We start from the raw sequence: 20,194 nt of genomic DNA, 5'->3' as shown, positions 1-20,194 counted from the left end.
TGTCCATCGATGGATGAAATGGATAAAGAAGATGTGGGATATATATAAAATGGAGTATTACTCGGCAATCAAAAAGAATGAAATCTTGCCACTTGCAACTACGTGGATGGAACTGGAGGGTATCATGCTAAGCAAAATTAGTCAGAGAAAGACAAATATCATATGACTTCACTCATAGGAGGACTTTAAGACACAGAACAAATGAACACAAGGGAAGGGAAGCAAAAATAATATAAATACAGGGAGAAGGACAAAACATTAAGAGACTCTTGAATGTGGAGAACAAACAGGGGGTTCCTGGAGGGGTTGTGGGATGGGGGTTGGGCTAAATAGGTAAGGGGCATCAAAGAATCTACTTCTGAAATCACTGTTGCACTATATGCTAACTAACTGGGATGTAAATTAAAAAAATAAAATAAAATAAAATAAAATCGATTGTGGAGGGGAGGAGGGAGGCATCGTTTCAAATTGTCCATTTCTGAGATCTTTTGTTTCGGCCCCAGAATCCATTTTACTTCCCCGTTTCTGCTCTGGCCTATGTGTTTGCTGCCTTGGTTCACCTTCCCCATTTCTTCTGCTCTTTGGAGCTGCCTCCTCCTTCTGCATTTGCCATTTCACTCTGCACTTCAGCTGTTTTCGGGAGTCTTGCGCTGAATGCCGCTGTGTTTGGGGCCTTTGTGTGGCTGAGAACGGCTTGAAGGCAGCCAAGTCTGCCCCATCATTCCCAGCACATTCCTTCTGCATTGGCCATCCCCTGGCCTCTACTCTTTAGGGCCGCAGAGTTTCATTTTCAGGACACAGTTCATCAGATCAGGCCTCAATTTTTACCATGTTTGGACCTTTACACCTGCCCGGCCCACCTTCTCCCTCTTGTGTTTCCAAGTCCCCACCAGCCTGCGTGCAGATCTCCTCGGCCCCTCCTGCGGCATGGGTACCCTTACCCCTCCAGACCGATGACTTTTATACCCAATTGTGCCTTCACTGTGTTACATGTTTCCATTTCACGCCCGCCTTTTTCTTTGTGTGACTATAATTACTACAAACCTGTATCAGAGAGCTAACCCAGATTAAGAGCACAGATTCTGGAATCAACCTGCCTGGCTTCACATATGGGCTCCACCCCTCGTGACCTGCATGTAGTGTAAGGGCAGATACAAATAAAAAATTAGAGCCTTGACTCTCCCTGTTGAAAATAAGGGAAGAGACTTTCTCTCTCCTTTACCTGACTTTTCTTTGAGAATGGCTTCCTGGGTCCTTTGCAGAGAGATGCCAATCATTTTAATGGCTAAATAAGCCTCTTGCCCGTCTTGGGACTCACGAATGTTTTCCCAACCCCCTAGGAGTCACGGCTTTGAAAAGTAATCACCAAGGAAGATGACAGGAGCCTAACTAGTCGCCTGACTCCAGATTGCAAAACCTATTTAATGTAATGGGTTGTATCCACTTAGCTGTAGACGAGAGTAGGATTTCCTTCTGCCTGTGATGTGCACCCCATTCTGGCTTAACGCTTATTCAATAATAAAATAGTCCTCTTTCTCTCTTCTCCTCTGTGGAACGGTTTTCTGGGTGAGGAGGAGATTTTGTTTTTAATTATATTTCCCCCACAGTGGCATCAAACAAGTCACTTAACCTCTCAGGATACTCAATTACCTCGATCCTAATGGACTTGGCGTGGGGAGGAAATGAGATTATGCACAGAAATTCTTAGAACAGGGTCTGGCACACAGAAAGCTCTCCCAAAAATATCAGCTATCATTATTATTACCTTTTTCATTGATTTTACGGTAGCATCACTTTGGATAGTGGGTTCAGATTTCTTCTCCTTTTTCTGCTTTTGTCTTATTCTTTGGTTAGTTTTGCCATTTTTGATTTTGTTTAACTGACTTTTTCTCCACCTCCCCACCAAAAAGGCTAACTTCTCTCCTGATGCCCAGTAAGAAAGGTGCCACCAGCCTCCTCGATTTGAGGTTCTATTAGCTACATGTGAAGCATGTGCCCAGGGCCTGGCCCAGAATGGTCTTCATCCTTGGCAAGCCCACCCACCAGGGCCCTCACCTTCATAGGACCAGTTGTTGTTGAAGGTCTGGGTCAAGGCCTGCATCTCCTGAAGGAGGACAGAGTCAGCTTGGGAGGAGGTTTCTCCCTCATCCTCCTCTTCCAGGACCTCCTCTTCTTCCTCAGGGTCTGGGGAATTCTGCATCATTTCTTCAATCTCCTCAATGACCTAAAGAAGGTACACAAGAGAGTGCTAACTCTGTTCTCTGCTGGAAGGACAGGCTGGCTCAAATTTTGATCGGTTAAGGAAGTTTCTAATTTGCTGCCTGTAAAATTCCCAAAGCGGTATCGTTATTTAATACATATTGAATAATAATAAAAATAGATCTGACCAAAGTCTTACATACACTCTTTAATGTGAAGCACACTTTAATGTGAAATCTCTTCCAAGAACACCATTTAGATGAGTGCTTTATTGGAGATAAACTCCTCTTTCGGGAAACAAAGCAAAGCTGCCTGGAAGGGAACATTTACTTCAATCTGCTGAGCATTTTATTTCTAAGTGAGGAAATACTTTATCCAACCAACTTTAGCACAAAACCCAGTCCATTAACTGTCACGGTGCTTCTGCTGTTCCTAGAACAGCTCAAAACAGGGAGGCTTTTTCACACCGAGGAAATTTCTCCAGAATTCACCTGGACAGGAACTAGGCTGCCCAGACACAAGTACGAAACAGGATGACAAAATAACAAAAGGGTGGGTAGGGTCCGGAGAGCAGAAAATAGATAGGAAACCAGCTGTAATCTAGACTCTTAACAGGGCCCAGCAGAGAGGGCTGAATGAGAGGACTGATTCGTCCGTTAACGGTTTACACATAAAGAAAATGGAACAAGCAAAGAAGGTCTGAAAGGCGTCTACAGATGGGTCTGGTCACGATAGGGCATTTTTATACATTTGTCTGTCGATTCTGGGATGGATTGAGGCTCCAGGCTACTGAACTGTGGTCCCTGAAGCAGGTTTCTTCATGTCAGCTGGACCAAGGACAAGGGGACTTAGGGTCCCCTCCTTGAGAATAATTTCTATTTTATCCCCACAACTTCTCAACTCCACTCAGCCAATTTAGGGAATACTTAGTCTTTGCTGAGAGCCGCTTATAAAATGCAAGCAAATGACAAACCCCCTTTAAAATTTTATGGCTCAGTTTCTCGTCTCTCAGACTACTTGTCCTTGACTTTGGATCACTTTTCTCTTACCATTCACAAGAATAACTGTTGGCCCCTATTCTCTTTTATCCGGCTCCCTTCAATCTCTTGGACCTCATCTGTTTATAATCCCACCTTTTTACCACAGAGTTCCTTTCACCAAAAAGCACTGTCTGGCACCAAAGGCTCCTGGTGGAGTTTTTTGGTTGAACTACTTTGTGAAAAATTTGTATGGCACCTGCTCAAAAAAGTCACCCATAAATATTTGTTGACTAAAAAGTTGAAAAAAGAATCCAAAGACCCAAGATTATTCCCCTGAAGTAATAAGTGACTAAAGCCAAAATATAACTAATTCACTCAAATGTCAAACACTACATTTTTTTTTTAAACAAAGACTCAACTGCATATTAAGAGTCCTTTTGGGGGGTGCCTGGGTGGCTCAGTCGGTTAAGCATCTGACTTCGGCTCAGGTCATGATCTCATGGTTTGTGAGTTTAAGCCCCACGTCGGGCTCTGTGCTGACAGCTCAGAGCCTAGAACCTGCTTCAGATTCTGTGTCTCCCTCTCTCTGCCCTCCCCCTCTGTACTCTGTCTCTCTCTCATTCCAAAGTAAATAAACATTAAAAAAAAAAAGAGTCCCTTTGTAAGGCTCAACATTTTGAGTACTCTGTGAAATATGAGAAAATACCCATCAAACAAAAGCCTCATCTGCCACTTCTATCTTTGCAGGAAAAGGGATTTAGGACCCTTATTTAAGTGTCTTGACTCTTAATGGGATTGCATGCAGAGGCTTAGCAAGAAGTGAAGCCAGTCAACACTGGGCCTGTCTCTGGACGTAATCAAACATGAGCCCTGCCCAACCCAAGGGTCAGGAATTATGTTCCTATTTACCGCAGGTGGGTAAACTAAGGCATAAAGAGAAATGAAATCCTTTATCACAGATGCTCCGAGTCATCAACACAGCCACACTAGACCATATATCTTTCTTCTGCCTTAAATGGATGTGACAAGGGGCACCTGGGTGGCTCAGTCGGTTAAGCGTCCAACTCTTGGTTTCTGCTCAGGGGGTGATCTCACAGCTCGTGAGTTCAAGCCCCACATTGGGCTCTGTACTAACAGCATGAAGCCCGCTTGGGATTCTCTCTCTCCTCTCTCTCTGCCCCTCCCTGCTCACTCTCTCTCTCTCAAAAATAAATAAACTTTAAAAAAATTAAAATAAAATAAAAAGATGTGACAAGTATGTCACTTAAACTTTTTCTTGAGCCAAAAAACAAAAAGTCCCGAGAACCAAGAGAAATATTCGTACCTGATCTGCTGTGAGTAGAGGCTCCTCATTGATACCAGAATCGTGTTCACTCTTCTCGTTGAACTCTTCCTCTTCCTTCTCATGGATCTGAAGGGGGGTGGGGAGGGGGTGGAATTCTAATGGATCATCAGCAGAACCAGGGATCTCTTTACTCTCTGGTGTCTAGAACGGATAACATGACTGAGAGGCCCCTCCGGCCGGCCATCCACTGTGTAAAGAGGGGAATCTGAAGAGATGCCCAGAGTTTCACCCAATTCCAAACACAGCCCTTCTGCACAACATGCATCCCTGAGTCAGGAAAGGACAACGAGGGATGTCTGACTCAAAGGGAGGAGCACTGTTCTTTAACCCACAGACAGGTTGTCCCTGTGTGAACGAGGAACCTTCCCAAGGCAAGTGACACTGTCGACAATTCCTGCAGCAAAGTCACCCTTATTTATACAAGGAGTTTCAATCTGGGGTTTTGTTTCCAGAGTTTACTTAATTAGGCATTTTAACGGGTGGGTTGTTCCAATCCAAACAGTCAAGCTTTTAGAACTTGATGAAAGGCTGTCTCGAATTGGAATTGGAATTGGAATTGGAATTGGAATTGGAATTGGAATTGGAATTAGAATTGGAATTCTAGGCTTGGTGTCATAGCTGCAGAAGGAAGTGATGAATCTACGTGAGGCATGCCACAGTATCACCTGACCATGTGAACTACAGGACAGACTAAACATCAAAAATATTGAAACATTTGCCGTTTCTCCAAAATTCCACAATGCCAAGTAAGATTCTGAAAGTTCACAGCCATTGTGATTCTAGGTGTTGAAATCCAACAAGGTATTTACAGCACATCTGGCTTTACTGACCATATCCCAAACAGCCACAGTCCAGCACTTAGGTTCAAATCCTACACAAAATCAACCACTAAATCACCCCACAGGCTGTCTGTGTCCAGAAGTCAGATTTGAGAGTCATATAAGGGCTGGTAAGGAGAGCCTCCAGGAAATCTTTCTGCAGAGACACCTCTCTTCCTGGAATCAATTTTTACTTGCTCTTCGATAGCTGGCATGCTTATCTGCCTCTTCCCTGGGGATTACACTTCTGTTCCGACAGAAAACACCCAGTTCCACCCCAAGCAATCATGTCAGAGATCATCTATCCTCAGAAATTTCTCCCCTCTTCTTTGAGCTCCACCTTGGCAGATGCCCCTAACAAAACACATCATCTTCTGTCCACGTTTGCGTGAAACTAGGACTATGTCATTAAAAAATTAATCAAATATATCCCAAATGCTGTCTGCACTCAACCTGGATGAGGGGTAGGACCGGGAAGTAATGGGATCATTTGAGGGGCTTGTGCGCCAGATGGTGACATCTATTTCTGTTGGCGAACCCATATGCTGCTCTCTCCGCCAAGTTTACCTACCACCTGTGGTGGCCGCCTGGCTTCCGCACTCCCCACTCTGCAGAACGAAGCTCCCGGAGCCCCACTTTGTTCACAACTACACTCGTGGCAAAACTTCTCAGGGCCAGAAAGGCCCAGAAGCTAGAAGTTAGGCTCACCCTGGGGAACAGAGGTTGTTGTTTTCTGTTTGGATGATTTTCTATAGGTGAGTGTGAGATATAACCAGAATTTCTTTGACATTAAACCTACTCTAAAAACAAAAGGCTTACGTCTTCTGAGATATGGCCAATTTTCACTGACTGCTAATACTGCATCATTGAGCTACACTGTCTGCTTTCCCAAGGTCTTCCCTCTGAGCTCCTGGCTGAAAGCAGGGAGGGAGTTTCTAGGGACAGACGCTTCTTGCTGTTTAAATGTTAGTGAACCCGAGCAGTGGCATGGATGCCTCTTGGAGCTTTCTCGCCTCTCCCTCTGGCACAAAGCCTGCGGGTCTGATTCGTCAGGCTTGGGTAAAAAGAGACCTGAAAATCAGTTATAATGAATGATAAGTCACCCTGAGTTCCTAGTATTGTGTGAGCTATCCCTACCCCACGTTTTCTCAGATCTCAGAAGCCTGATGCTAAAAAGTAAAATAAAAGAAGAAACAAACACAAAGTACTTAAAGTCCTGGCTCCTTCCCTCTGCTCTCATGTGTGGATTATCCCCCCTGCCTCTGATTTCACACATCCACCCCATCCCTGGCCTTTTCTCCTCCCTCTCTAGCTTTTGGTTCTCATTCTCTCTTCCTTCCTTACCCTCTCTAGGGCTCTTCCCACATTTTCTCCCCGTCCTAGCAGACTCTGTTCCGCCTACAGTTTGTGTCCCTTCTCAACAAGCCTTCTTTCCTTATGAATGCCTTTTATAGACTCCCTACTTCCCTTCTTTACCAGGACAATATCTCAGGCAGAGAGTGGAAAACTGGGTGGGAACAAATAGGGAAAAAAAAGAAAAAAATTTGAAAAATGATAACACTAGTACATATGGATAGGATTATATGATTTACACACACACACACTTATGTACGTGGAAGAGTATGTATACACTCTTATTCTCATATATGAGAGACCTAGAAATTACTACAGGGAGTTTGTTTAGTCTCTCGTGTGGCATTGGGAAGACTAAAGCCAAAAACAACCTGCAGGCTAGGTCATTTAAGGCTGAATTAGCTTGTAGACTAAAACTCACATTGTGTCCATACTGTAGAAGTGAACTATGACTGTTTCAAGAAAAATCATTCTTCCAAGTGACTTCTTTCCAGAACTGAGAAAAAAAGACCGAGATCCAGAAAAGGTCTGGCCATACTACTCGACAAGCCATTTCTTCCTCCTGTTTTGGGTCAAGGGTGTGCCCCCAAGGCTGTAACGTGGTAGCTTCAAACTTGACACTAAATGTGGAGAACCTTCCCTGGAGCCTATAAGACTGCCAAGTCTTGCTGCACAGAAGTCTGAGTGAGGACTGAAATTACAGAGTCCTTGTGTTCAATAATGACTATTAACCAGATGATTCTATTCCCTCCCCTTATCACAATTGTTTCACACAGGTGGTTGCCTTGACCAAAAGTAAGAGACTGAAGGTACATTTTCACCTTCGGTCAAAAGTTAAAAAAAAAAAAAAAAAATCAATGGCATGCACCCAGCCCGGGGAAAAGACAACTACATCCCCTGTATGCTTGTGAACAACCAGGAAACATCTGTGTGGGGTTAAGTCAATGCCTCTGAATCCCCACAGTGAGATGCACCAGAGCCCAGCAAACAGCATGTAGACAACAGACGCTTCTTGAACGAATTAATGAACACATGAAAGAGACAGGAATGGCAACACTATTGCCTCCTATAGTCAGTCCCTGTCCACATACAGCTTAGCTGTTTAGTCACCTGGAAAACAGAAGAGTGGAACACCCGGTCCTGGATGTTCGTTCCTCTTATCCAAGACAACTGCCATGTGCTATTAATTCAAGTTACAGGGACAAAAGAGACTGTCTTTTACATCAATCAGGGACAAAATATTAATTGAAAAACCCAATAAACGTGGAGAACTTTAAATAATAATAATAATACAGGACTCGAGCATAGTATTTTGACCTAAAAATGTAAGTGTACACATATTTTTCCCCCAAGCTCCTAACGTAAGGCCAAGGCCTTTTTCTTCATGATGGGCCTCTGAGTAGAGGTTCCATATTGTCTTTCTCCGATCGTCCACATCAGAACACAATTTTTTAAGATGTTTTAAATGATTTCCCATTTCTGTGTTTTTATAGCAGGAGGAAGACAGGGGATAGCACACACACTCCATTATCTCCTCTTCCTCCTGAAATCTGACTACAGTGAGAGCTAAAGGACCAAAAGAGGATATCCCACAGGAACAAAACAAACCAGAGTAAAGACAACAGCAAAGGAGATGCTAGAAAGCAGATGCTGAGCTAGCAGGCTAGAGGAGTAAGCTCTGTAGGAGGAGGCTTCCCAAAGTAAGTGCTTTTACCCCAAAGATGCTGAAAGACTCAGAATTAGAGACTTCAGGTGGTACTGGGAGGTGGGGCTGCAAAAAGAAGGATCTGCTGGGATTCTTCATAGGAGCAGCAAGACCCCGGGTCTCTTCTCCCTTCCCACATAGAAAGGCAACTACCACCCTCTCACCATTAAAAGAAGTGGAGATTTTACTCTGGAAAGGTTGAACTAGGAGGCCCTGGACTCAAGATACCCATGGCCACCTGAAAGCAGGGGTGAGGGATCTTGCCCCAAACAGAGGGATTAAGTGAAAGTCTACATACTCACCAAGACCCTCCTGCCCTTATTAGGCTCTAAGGACACTGGCAGTCAGGCTTATCCTCCTCAAGCAAAACATGACTCAAGTCACTAACCAGCACATTTCTATTACACTGCCCAAGAAAAAAGACCTATAGATACATGCCAATATTTGGGGCCTCCAAAAAAAAATGACTAGGTCCTTACTGACCACTACAGTAGGGGCAGCAGGAGATAAGACCTGCCCAAAGGAAGAGCTCAATGAGTCTAGCTTCACTTTTAAATATGAAATTATGCCCAAGGACTGTCAAACATTTGCAGACAATCCCCAACATGAAAGACAGGGACTGAAACAAATACATAGGAAAAGCAAATCAAAAGCAATACAGAGGGCAGAAGAAACTCCTTCCTATCATTACTGTCCTCAGAAAGACATCAAGGAAACACTGCTTCCTCGAAACATGGTCTTTTTAGTAGAATTAATTAAAGAAAAAAAAACAATAAGAAAGAGCTCTTAGACACTAAAATTATAGTAGCAAAATCTACATTTTCAAAAGAAGAATTGAAGATAAGGTTGAGAAAATCACCGAGAGAGTAAAGCAAAATAAGTGGATAGAAAATGGGAGGGTAGAAAAAGCAGAAGATCATTTTAAGTCCAACACTTGAATAAAACAAATTCCAAAACACAAAAACACAAGAGATGGTCTCTCTCAGCCACAAAAGAGTAGCTAGTATTGGACTTACCGCTTCAGCCACATACAACTACAAATCTGGACAAAATCTATGAGCCAATTGTTTTGAGGCACTGGGCATAGACAGTGAAAGGCTGTGACCATTGAAAGAAGGGAAAACATGAAATAAATGAAAGCTGAGAATCTGTCACCTGTGAACTAACCCTACAAGAAATCCTATAGAAAGTTTTTTGGCCTAAAAGGAAATGATTAAAAATCAGACCCACGGGAAGGAATAAATAATACCAAAAATGGTAAATATTAAAAATTTATGCTTTTTTCCTTCTCCTAATTTCCTTAAAAGACAACTAACTGTGTAAAGCAAAAGATAAAAACTTTGTGTTGTGGGGTACGTAATATGGATTGCAGTAAAATATATGACAACAATAGCACAGAGGATAACAGGAATATACTTATACTGCAGAAAGTGTCTTACATTTTATGTGAAGTAGCATAATATTAATACTAAATGTACTATGATAACTTAATAATGCAGAGTATAATCGTTAAAGAAGTCAGTAAAAAACAAAAACAGAAACAAACCAGAAACACACACACCAAGAGGTATAGCTGAAATCTAATGGAAGAAATAAAATGGAATACCACACAAATTTGATTAACCCAAAAGAAGGCAGGGAAGATGGAACAGAGGAATAACAACTACAACAAAAACCCAGAGAGGACAAATAGAAATGCAAGATCATACATTTAAACACAAACTATTCAAGTTACTTTAAGTGTTAATGGACTAAACACTATGCAAATGAATTAAACCCAATGAACGAAAAAGCACACATCATCATTTTCAGACTAAATATAAAAGATGAGGGTGCCGGAATGACTCAGTCAATTAAGTAACTGGCTCTTGATTTCAGCTCAGGTCATGATCTCATGCTTCGTGGGATGGAGCTCCAGGCTGGGCTCTACGCTGATGGCGTGCAAGAGTCCCCGCTCCCCGCCCCTCCCCGGCTCTCTCTCTTTCTCTCTCAAAAATAAGAATAATAGTAAAAAAAACTCAACTATATGCAATCTATAAAAGATACTCTTTAAACATAAAGACAGGAACAGGTGAAAAGTAAAAGGACTGATAGAAACACCGTACAATCCAGTAATTACACTGGTAGGTATTTACCCAAAGAAAATGAAAACACTAATTCAAATAGACATATGCACCCCTATGTTTATTGTAGCATTATTTACAATAGCCAAGATATGGAAGCAACCTGTGTCCATCAATAGATGAACGAATAGAGAAGATCTGGTATATATATACAATGGAATATTACTTAGCCATACAAAAGAATGAGAATTTGGGGCACCTGGGTGGCTCAGTCAGTTAAGCATCTGACTTCAGCTCAGGTCACGATCTCGTGGTTCATGAGCTCAAGCCTCGAATCGGGCTCTGCTCTATCAGTGCAGAAGAGCCTGCTTCAGATCTTCTGTCTCCCTCTCTCTCTGCCCCTCCCCTACTTGTGCGCTCACACACGTGCACACACACTCACTCTCCTGTCCATCTCAAAAATAAAAAAAAAAAAAAGCATTAAGGAAAAAGAATGAGGTCTTGCCATTTGTGACAATATGGATGGAGCTAGTGTTATTATGCTAAGTGAAATAAGTCAGAGTTAGTCAAATACCATGATTTCACTTATATGTGGAATCTGAAAGACAAAACAACCAAAAATAGAAACACTCATAAATACAGAGAACAAACTGATAGTTGCCAGAGGGAAGAGTGGTGGGGGTAATGGGCAAATAGCTAAAGAGGTACAAACTTCTGGTTATAAAGCAGATAAATCGGGGTGGGGGGGCCACCTGGCTGGCTCAGTTGGTAGAGCATATGACTTAAGATCTTGGGGTCATGAGTTCAAGCCCCACGTTGGGCATAGAGCTTACAATAAATGAATCAATTGATCAATCAATCATGGAGATGAAAAGCACAGGAAAGGAATATAGTCCATAATATTGTAATAACACTATATAGTGACAGATGATAACCACATTTATCATGGTGAGCATTGCATCATGTACAGAATTGTCAACTCACTATGTTGTGTACCTGAAAAAAGAACTAATTTAATGTTATAGGTCAATTTTACTTCAATAATAAAAATTAAAACCAAAAACTAAATTGTAGTGGATAAACAGGCAAAATAATCAGTTAAGAAATAGAAGAATTCAACAACACTTAAACCAACTTAATCTAGTTGATCTTTATAGAACATTGCAACCAACAATTACAGAATATACATTCTTTTCAATGGCACGTAGTACATTCCTAAGATACAACATATGCTGAGCCATATATTGATCCCAATATATTTTAAAAGACTGAATTTGTACAGATTGTGTTCTTGCCAAAACTAAATTAGAAATCAATGACAAAATGATAACTATAAAATCCCCAAACATTTTGAAATTCAGCAACATACATCTAAATTACCCATAAGCTGAAGGTTAATAAAAACATGCCATATCAAAACTGTGGGATTCAGTTAAAGCAATGCTGAAAGGAAATTTTATTACTTTAAGATGCTCATGGTATTGCTGATCTGAATGCTTGTGTCCTCCCCAAATTCACATGTTGAAATCTTAATGCTCAATGTGATGGTATTTAAGGTGGGCACTCAGGGATTTGCTTGGGTCATGAGGGTTGAGCCGTCATGACTGGGATTGGCACCCTAGAAAAGAGGCTCCACAGAGCTCCTGAGATCCCTTGTACCAATAAGGACACAGCCAGAAATTGACAGTCTGTAAGCCAGAAGAGGGCCTTTACCGGAACCTAATCATGCTGGCACCCTGGATGTCCAGCCTTCTTAACTGTGAGAAATAAATCTCTGTTGTTTATAGGCCATCCTGTGTGTGGTATTGTGTCATAGCAGCCCGAGTGGACTAAGACAATTATTTTTAAAGTTTAAAATCTGATCTAAGCTCCTACCTTACAGGGCTTAGTAAAACCCTAGTCAGTGTAAGGAAGGAAATAATAAAGTTAAGGAAAGAAATCAACAAATGAGAAAATGAACAAACAACAGAGGAAAAGAAAACTAAAAGTGCTGTTCTGGAAAGATGAATAAAAGTGATAAACCCATAATTAGACTTAAGAGAGAGGATGGGAGGGAGAGGGAGAGAAGGAGAAAGAAAACACAAATTAGCAGATCAGAAATAAAAAGAGGACCATCACTATAGATTTTACTGACATTAAATAATAAGAACATATCATAAACAACTTTGTGGTCAATACATTCAATTACTTAGATTAAATGAACAAATTCCTTGAAAAACACTATTTGCCAAAATCAGCTCGGGAAGAAATGGAAAATCTGAACACCTCTACATACATTTATTTATTTATTTATTTATTTATTTATTTATTTATTTATTTTTAATTAATTTTTTTAACGTTTATTCATTTTTGAGAGACAGAGAGAGACAGAACATGAGTGGGGAAGGGGAAAAGAGAGGGAGACACAGAATCTGAAACAGGCTCCAGGCTCTGAGCTGTCAGCACAGAGCCCGATGCGGGGCTCGAACTCACAAACTGCGAGATCCTGACCTGAGCCGAAGTTGAACGCTCAGCCGACTGAGCCACCCAGGCGCCCTGTCCCCTCTACATTTATTAAAGAAATTGAATGTGTAACCAAAAATCTTCCACAGAGAAAACACCTGGGCCAGACGGTTTCACTGGTGTAGTCTATCAAATATGTAAGGAAGAGATAATACCAGTCTAAGACAAACTCAGAAAGTAGAAACATTCCCAATTCATGTTATGACATTACAAGAAAAGAAAATTACAGAAAAAGATTCCTTGTGAACATAGATGCAAAAATCTTTAATAAAATATTAGCAAATCAAATCCCACATTATGTAAAATCGATACTATATCATGACTAAGCGGAGTTTATCTTAAGAATGAAAGGTTGCTTTAATATTTGAAAATCGATTAATGTAATACATCACATTAACATAATAAATTGATCTACCTACATAAATGGATCTATGGATTTAACACACCATCACAGTTGAATTTTCAGCAAGTTATAGAAATTGATTACCTGATTCCACAATTTATATGGAAATGCAAAAGACCTAAAATAGCCAGAAGAGTGGCCCTTGGGTGGCTCAGTTGGTGAAGAATCTGACTCTTGATTTCAGCTCGGGTCATGATCTCACAGTTTGTGAGTTCGAGCCCTGCATCAGGTTCCTCACTGACAGCACAAAGCCTGCTTGGGATCCTATCTCTCCCTCTCTCTCTGCCCTCCCTCCCTCAAAATAAATAAATAAACTTTACAAAATATAAAAAAAAAAGTAAATAAAATAAAATACCCAAAACAACTTTGGAAAAAAAGAACAAAGTTGAAAGACTTATACAGTTGACCCTTGAACAATGCAGGGGTTAAGGGTACCAATGCCCTGCACAGTAATAATCTACATGTAACTTTTGACTCCCCCAAACTTAACTACAAGTAGCCTACTGTTGATGGAAGCCTTACTGATAATATAGACAGTTGATTAACATATATTTGGTATGTTATATGTATTATACACTGTATCTTTATAATAAAGTAAGCTTGAGAGAAGAAAATGTTATTGAAAATCATAAGGAAGAGAAAACACATTTACAGTACTATACTGTATTTACCAAAAAAACTCCATATGTAAGTGGTCCCACGCAGGTCAAACCCATGTTGTTCAAGGGTCAGCTGTCCTACTTTATATCAAGACTTATTACAAAGCTACAGTAATGAATACAGCATGGTATTGGCATAGACACACAGCAATGAAACAGAATAAAGAATTCAGAAATAGATCCACACATATATGGTCAATTGATTTTCAACATAGGTGCCAAGACAATTTAATAGGGAAAGAACAGTATTTCCAATAAGTAGTATCAGAACAATTCGATAGCCATACACGTACACACACACACACACACACACACACACACACACACCAACTTTGACCCTTACCTCACACCACATATAGAAGCTAACTTGAAATGAATCATAAACCACAGAAGAGCTAAAACTATAAGACTTCCAGAAGACTTAAGAACAAACCTCAGTGACTTCTTAAATACTACACAAGAGGGGGTGCCTGGGTGGCTCAGTCAGTTAAGCATCCAAATTCAGCTCAGGTCATGACCTCACAGTCCATGAGTTTGAGCCCCACATCGGGCTCTGTGCTGACAGCTCAGCTGACAGCCTGGAGCCTGCTTTGGATTCTGGGTCTCGCTCTCTCTCTGCCCCTGCCCCACTTGTGCTCTCTCTCTCTCTCAAAATAATAAGTAAAGATTTAAAAAAATTATAAATAAATAAATACTACACAAAGAGCACAAACTATAAAAGAAAAAAAATCAATAAATTGGGATTGATCACATTTAAAAAACATTTGACCTTCAAAAGATAAGGTTAAGAAAGTTAAAAGGCATAGACAAATAGAAGGTATTTGCAAAACATAGGACTTAAGACTTATGTCTAGAATATATGTGTTAAATTAATTAAACAAGGAGGCCATTAGAGTGATGTGGTTTCAATGATTTAGAAGCCTACTAAGCAAACCAAAATCTAAGTCTCTAATGCTTCAAGGTTGAGAATTCAAACCAAAGAACAACCAATCACAAACAGCCAACTGGCCTTTCCCAAATAATACAACCACTTAAGCTATAGTTAATCAACTTCCTTCTTTGCTTCTCCCTTTTCTATGTAAAAGTCTTTCCTGTAGCTCCTGTTGGTGGAACACTCCTAACCACTTTAGCTTTGGCACTGTCCTATTTGATTCTTACTCAAGTAAACTCTTAAAAATTTAGTATGCCTCATTTTATCCTTTAATGTAAAGAATAATAACAATTTAGGGGCGCCTGGGTAGCTCAGTCGGTAAGTTTCTGACTTCAGCTCAGGTCATGATCTCGCGGTTCCTGAGTTCGAGCCCTGCATCAGGCTCTGTGCTGACAGCTCAGAGCCTGGAGCCTATTTCGGATTCTGTGTCTCCCTCTCTCTCTGCTCCTCCCCCCACTCACGCTCTGTCTCCCTCTCTCAAAAATAAATAAAAACATTTAAAAACTTTAAAAAAAGAATAATAACTATTTAAAAAGAATACAAACACCACATTAAGAAAGTGGGCAAAAGATTTAAATGCGCTCTTCACTGAAGAAGATACACAGATGGTAAATAAGTACATGAAAAGATGCTCCATATCATATGTTACTAAGGGAATTCAAATTTAACCCAAATAAGACACTCCATATACCTACTCAAATGTCTAAAATGTAAAAGGCTCTGTCTCTTTCTGACCCTCCCCTACTCGCAAACGTGCTCATCACTCTGTAGCTTTCTCTCAAAAATAAATAAATAAATATTATAAAAATAAACAATAAAATAAAAGGCCATCTATAACAAGTGTTGGTGAGGATGTTGAATAACTGGAGCTCTCAAACTGGAAAACAGTTTGACAGTTTCTTAAAAAGCAAAACATACACTTACCATATGACCCCGACGTTCCACTCATAGGTTATTTTACCCAAGAGAAACAGAGACATATGTCCACAAAAAGACTTAGGCAAGAATGTTCATAACAGCTTTATTTGCAATATTCAAAAACTGGAAACAACCTAAATGTCCATCAACAGGTGAATGAATAAGCAAATTATGGTATATCTATATAATGGAATCCCCTCTGCAATAAAAAAGAATGAACCATTGATACAAACAACAAAATGGATGACTATCCAAACATTATACTGAGTCTTAAAAAGCCAAACCAGGGGGCGTCCGGGTGGCTCAGTCGGTTGGGTGTCCGACTTCGGCCTAGGTCATGATCTCGCCGTTCCTGAGTTTGAGCCCCACATCAGGCTCTGTGCTGACAGCTCGGAGCCTGGAGCCTGTTTCACATACTGTGTCTCCCTCTCCCTCTCTCTGCCCCTCCCCCGTTCGTGCTCTCTCTCTCTCTCTCTCTCTCTCAAAAATAAACATTAAAAAAAAAGCCAGACCTGCCCCCCCCCCAAAAAAAGAGTGCATGCTGCATGACTCCATTTATAGGAAATTCTAGAAAATGCAAATTAATCTATAGTGACAGAAATGGGTTGCCTGGAGATTGGAGGGTGAAAGAGAGTAGTAACGGAAATGTTCAGTATCTTGATTGTGATGATGGTTTCACAGATGTATACATATGTCAAAACTTATCAAATTGAACACTTTAATATGTGCCATTTATCATATGCCAATCATCCTTCAGTAAAGCTATGAGAAAAAAAGAGAACCATAAAATGAAATAAAAGAATAATACACCATGACCAAGTTGGGTTTATCTCAAGAATGCAAAGTTGACTTAATATTTGAGAATCAATTAATGTAATTTATCATATTAACATAATAAAGGATAAAACTACACATGTAATCATCTCAATAGAGGCAGAAAACAGAAATAATTAATCTTCAGAGAAATAACACAAGAAAACATGCCACAATTTAGTCCAGGTTGAAAGGGCCCACTAAGTATAATGTAGAATGAATGGGAGGGGGGGCACACACTACAAGGCACATCACTGGAAAATTTCAAATGAGAAAGAAAAAAGAACATCCTGAAAGCTAGTCACATATAAAAGAAGGAGAATCAGAATGAATTTGAGGGCTTCTCAACAGCAAGTGAAAGCTGGAAGATAAGAGAACAATGCCTTCAGAATTCTGAGTAAAAAAACTTTTTGCAACCTCAATTAACTATCAAGTCAAACTCTCAACCAAGTACATGACAGGAGAATAAAGACATTCTTGTATATTCTAGAAAAGATATTCTTCTGTACCCTTTCTCAGAACATACCGATTTTTTCCCCACAAAACAAGGAAATAAACCCAGAAAGATAAAAAACTATGGCAGTCAGAAGGCAGGGAGAGAGTCAGGAAGGATCCCCAGGATGAAGGTGAAGGCAAGTCCCAGGGACAACAGCTGGGCATCAGATCTAGAATACAACCAGACTAGTTCATAGCAGAAAGACGACAGTACTAATTTGGATGCTTCAAGACCAAACAAAAAACAAAAAAAAAATTCTGAATTGATAGAATATCTGATTTATTTAACCATATTGTGAGATTTAAATTTCACTCCATTTGGGATTGAACTATTGATAAATAGATATACAGAAAACTAAGCAAAACAAAAAACAAAAAACAAAAAACAAAGTCAAGTCTTTACTCCGGGTTAAACAAAAAGTGGTACAAGAAAGGAAATATTTTTATACAATACTACATGATTCGGTAAGAAATAGTATTTACATAGTTACAACAGTATATATTTTGAGTATTGATTTCACTATATAAATTGGTGAAAATCCTATGAGAAAGCTAAGTGTGAGTATTTGAAGTGGTGTAAAAGAGTTAAACTTATCTTCCATCATGCAAAGTTAATAGATAACAGCCAAAAACTGTTTATTTTAATCATCAAATAGCAATATAAATGTATTACTTAGGAAATTTGAGATATATGCCAAAGAAATCAAAGTGGTTGCCTCGGGGCGCCTGGGTGGCTCAGTCAGTTGGCTGACAGACTCTTGGTTTCGGCTCAGGTCATAAGCTCACTCTTTGTGGGTTTTAGCCCTTTGTTGGGCCCCATGCCAACAGCACATGGCCTGCTTGGGATTCTCCCTCTTCCTCTCTTTCTGCCCTTCCCCCACTCTCCCTCTCAAAATAAGTAAATAAATGTGAAAAAAAAAAGCGGTTGGTTCTATGGAATAGGGAAAAGATAAGGCAGGAGCTGCTGGGGTGGTTTTTAAGGTCTTATAATATTTCTAAAGTATTATCTGACTCTTAAAGCCATGTACATGTGTTATTTGATCTTCCAAATGCAAAATGTGATTCTCTTTGCTGTCACAATCCAACAGTTTCCATAATTCTATCACTTATAGTCAGAAGGACAAGGACAAAGACGTTCAAGAACAAACACACCTGATTCTTGGCAATGAACCACTTAAGTAGAAGAGGAGCTAGGAGGGCTTGCTAGAAGAAGCCTACCAGCTGTGTGCATTCAGCAAGCCAAGGGCATTGGGTCAGTCGCTCTTTTATAAAAGTACAGAGCACTGGTTAATCTAGCAAATCATTTAAACTGAGGTCAGTTAAAAGAGCTTCTACTGTAATGAATCCAGATAATAAAGGAGATGAAATAAAACAGCCTTAATCCATCCACTTCTGCTACCCTGTCATTTTCCCATGGGTTAGATGGAAGAAATTCTACAAGGAGTGGAACTCAAGATCATCCTTCTCAGGGCCATTCAATTTGCCCTGAAATATTAACCCTCTTGAGGGAAATCTGCAAACGAGGATAAATTAGAGTCCTTCTGAAGGGCAGGCGGTCTTATACATCCTTTGGCTTAATCCACAAAATTAGTTGGAAAGGGAGCCAAAGAGATAAAGCGAAATCTGCCTTTTGCACCGTGATGGGCCTGATTTCATTTCAGTAACTAGATTTAGTCCATGGTTGTCTCCTTGTCCTTTGCATTTGGGATAAGGATACATATAAGCATTTCAAGAGAAAATGAGCAGTCAGGAATCAAAACAGGAACTGAGACACAGCCTCCTATAGCCACGATGAGTAGGCTTGCATCAAATCTCCGAGTCTTGAAGTCACCATTTTACCTGTCCCACTCAATGAAACCTTGAAGTTCTGAGATTTCGGGATTGCTAATTATTAGAAGAGTTAAGAAGGATATACAGCCACCTTTTCAACCAATCAGGCAACTGCTGATCTTTTTGCTGTGCTATTTTGGGCAATGATCTGCAGAAATTTCTCTCTTGCTTTTTCACTTGGACTCAATTCTGGAGCACCTATGAAGATTAGATCCACCTTCCTTTCCCTCATTTGCTGAGCCCACAGGGCTGTGACAGCCCTTCGTGGTAAGAAATCGTCAAATTTCCTTATAGCTGAAACTAGAAAACCAAGCAAGGCAGAAATTGGCTTTTAGTGTGGACAAAGCCATTAAATAATTTTACCTTCCTATATGTAGATTCAGCTAGGAGGGGCCATTTGGATCTTCTGAAAGGTCACTCCCCATAGCCTATGCAGATCAACAAAAAAATAAGTATTCTCTTCATTCAGAAGCCCTTAGGCCACCTTCTTCTTTGGCATCAGCAAGCACAGAATGTGACTCTGGTTCAGCCACAAGAACGGCTTCTCGGTCGAGTCTATCAACGTCTCATTGGCCCCTCCCCACTGAGTGGCCACCTCACTAATGTCTAAGCCCCAACTCTGGCCATTAGCCAGGCTTTGAGTTTGCCACAAATCTATCAGCACCTGCCATCTTGTTTTTGGTGAGACTGAACTCTTCCTTTTGGATAGGAAAACCTGATTCTTTTTAAACCATTATTATTTGAACATGAGAAGCCTGTGATAGTCACTCTCCTCCTCTTCAGACCACCTTGTTTTGCATGTTGCAGTACACAGATCAACAACAGAGTAATTTGCATTTATACTTTTTACAGACGGCCATTCGAGTCACCTCACAGACACTGGATGTCCCCTCATCTAATTCTTCACCTCCTCCGTAACTCCTGTCTTACCAGCAATGTTTTGGAGCTATGGGTGAGCTTCATTACCTAATGGGTAAGACTGTTGAATTAATGAATGTTTTTCTAACTGGAATCCACATCTTCTCAAGCCTTATCAAGTAAGGGGCCCCAGAGAGGTACCTCGGTGTCAGAGCTGTTGCCATTCAGAGCCTCCATGTTTGGGTCCCTCCAGTCTTCTGAGAGTGAAGGGATGTAATTGTCTGTCAGAGCATCCCAAACCCTGTAAACAAAGAGAAGCTCT

At 40.5% G+C, this 20,194-nt stretch overlaps 1 protein-coding gene and 1 non-coding gene across 4 annotated transcripts in view; one reads left to right on the top strand and one right to left on the bottom strand.

Annotated features, from left to right (window-relative positions):
* The window catches only part of FEZ1 (fasciculation and elongation protein zeta 1), a 43,471-nt gene that overhangs the window by 10,818 nt on the left and 12,459 nt on the right, over positions 1-20,194 (bottom strand). For 2 of the 3 annotated variants that reach the window (XM_086678755.1, XM_086678756.1), the window contains exons 3-5: positions 20,074-20,173; positions 4,504-4,590; positions 2,056-2,224 (exon numbers count right to left, since the gene is read on the bottom strand). In XM_086678755.1, coding sequence (XP_086534881.1) covers positions 2,056-2,224; positions 4,504-4,590; positions 20,074-20,173 — 356 coding nt within the window. Of the gene's footprint in view, positions 1-2,055; positions 2,225-4,503; positions 4,591-15,954; positions 17,051-20,073; positions 20,174-20,194 lie in introns of those variants that run through there. The other variant, XM_086678757.1, reaches the window with a different exon arrangement.
* Positions 11,214-11,286, top strand: TRNAL-UAA (transfer RNA leucine (anticodon UAA)). The gene has a single exon. It is a non-coding gene; the product is annotated as a tRNA-Leu (tRNA).

The sequence above is a fragment of the Puma concolor genome, chromosome D1 (assembly GCF_028749965.1).
Source record: "Puma concolor isolate L17-30 chromosome D1, mPumCon1.1.hap2, whole genome shotgun sequence".
Lineage (NCBI taxonomy): Eukaryota > Metazoa > Chordata > Mammalia > Carnivora > Felidae > Puma > Puma concolor.
The sequence above is the reverse complement of the archived record's forward strand: the minus strand, read 5'-3'. Positions and strand labels throughout refer to the sequence as shown.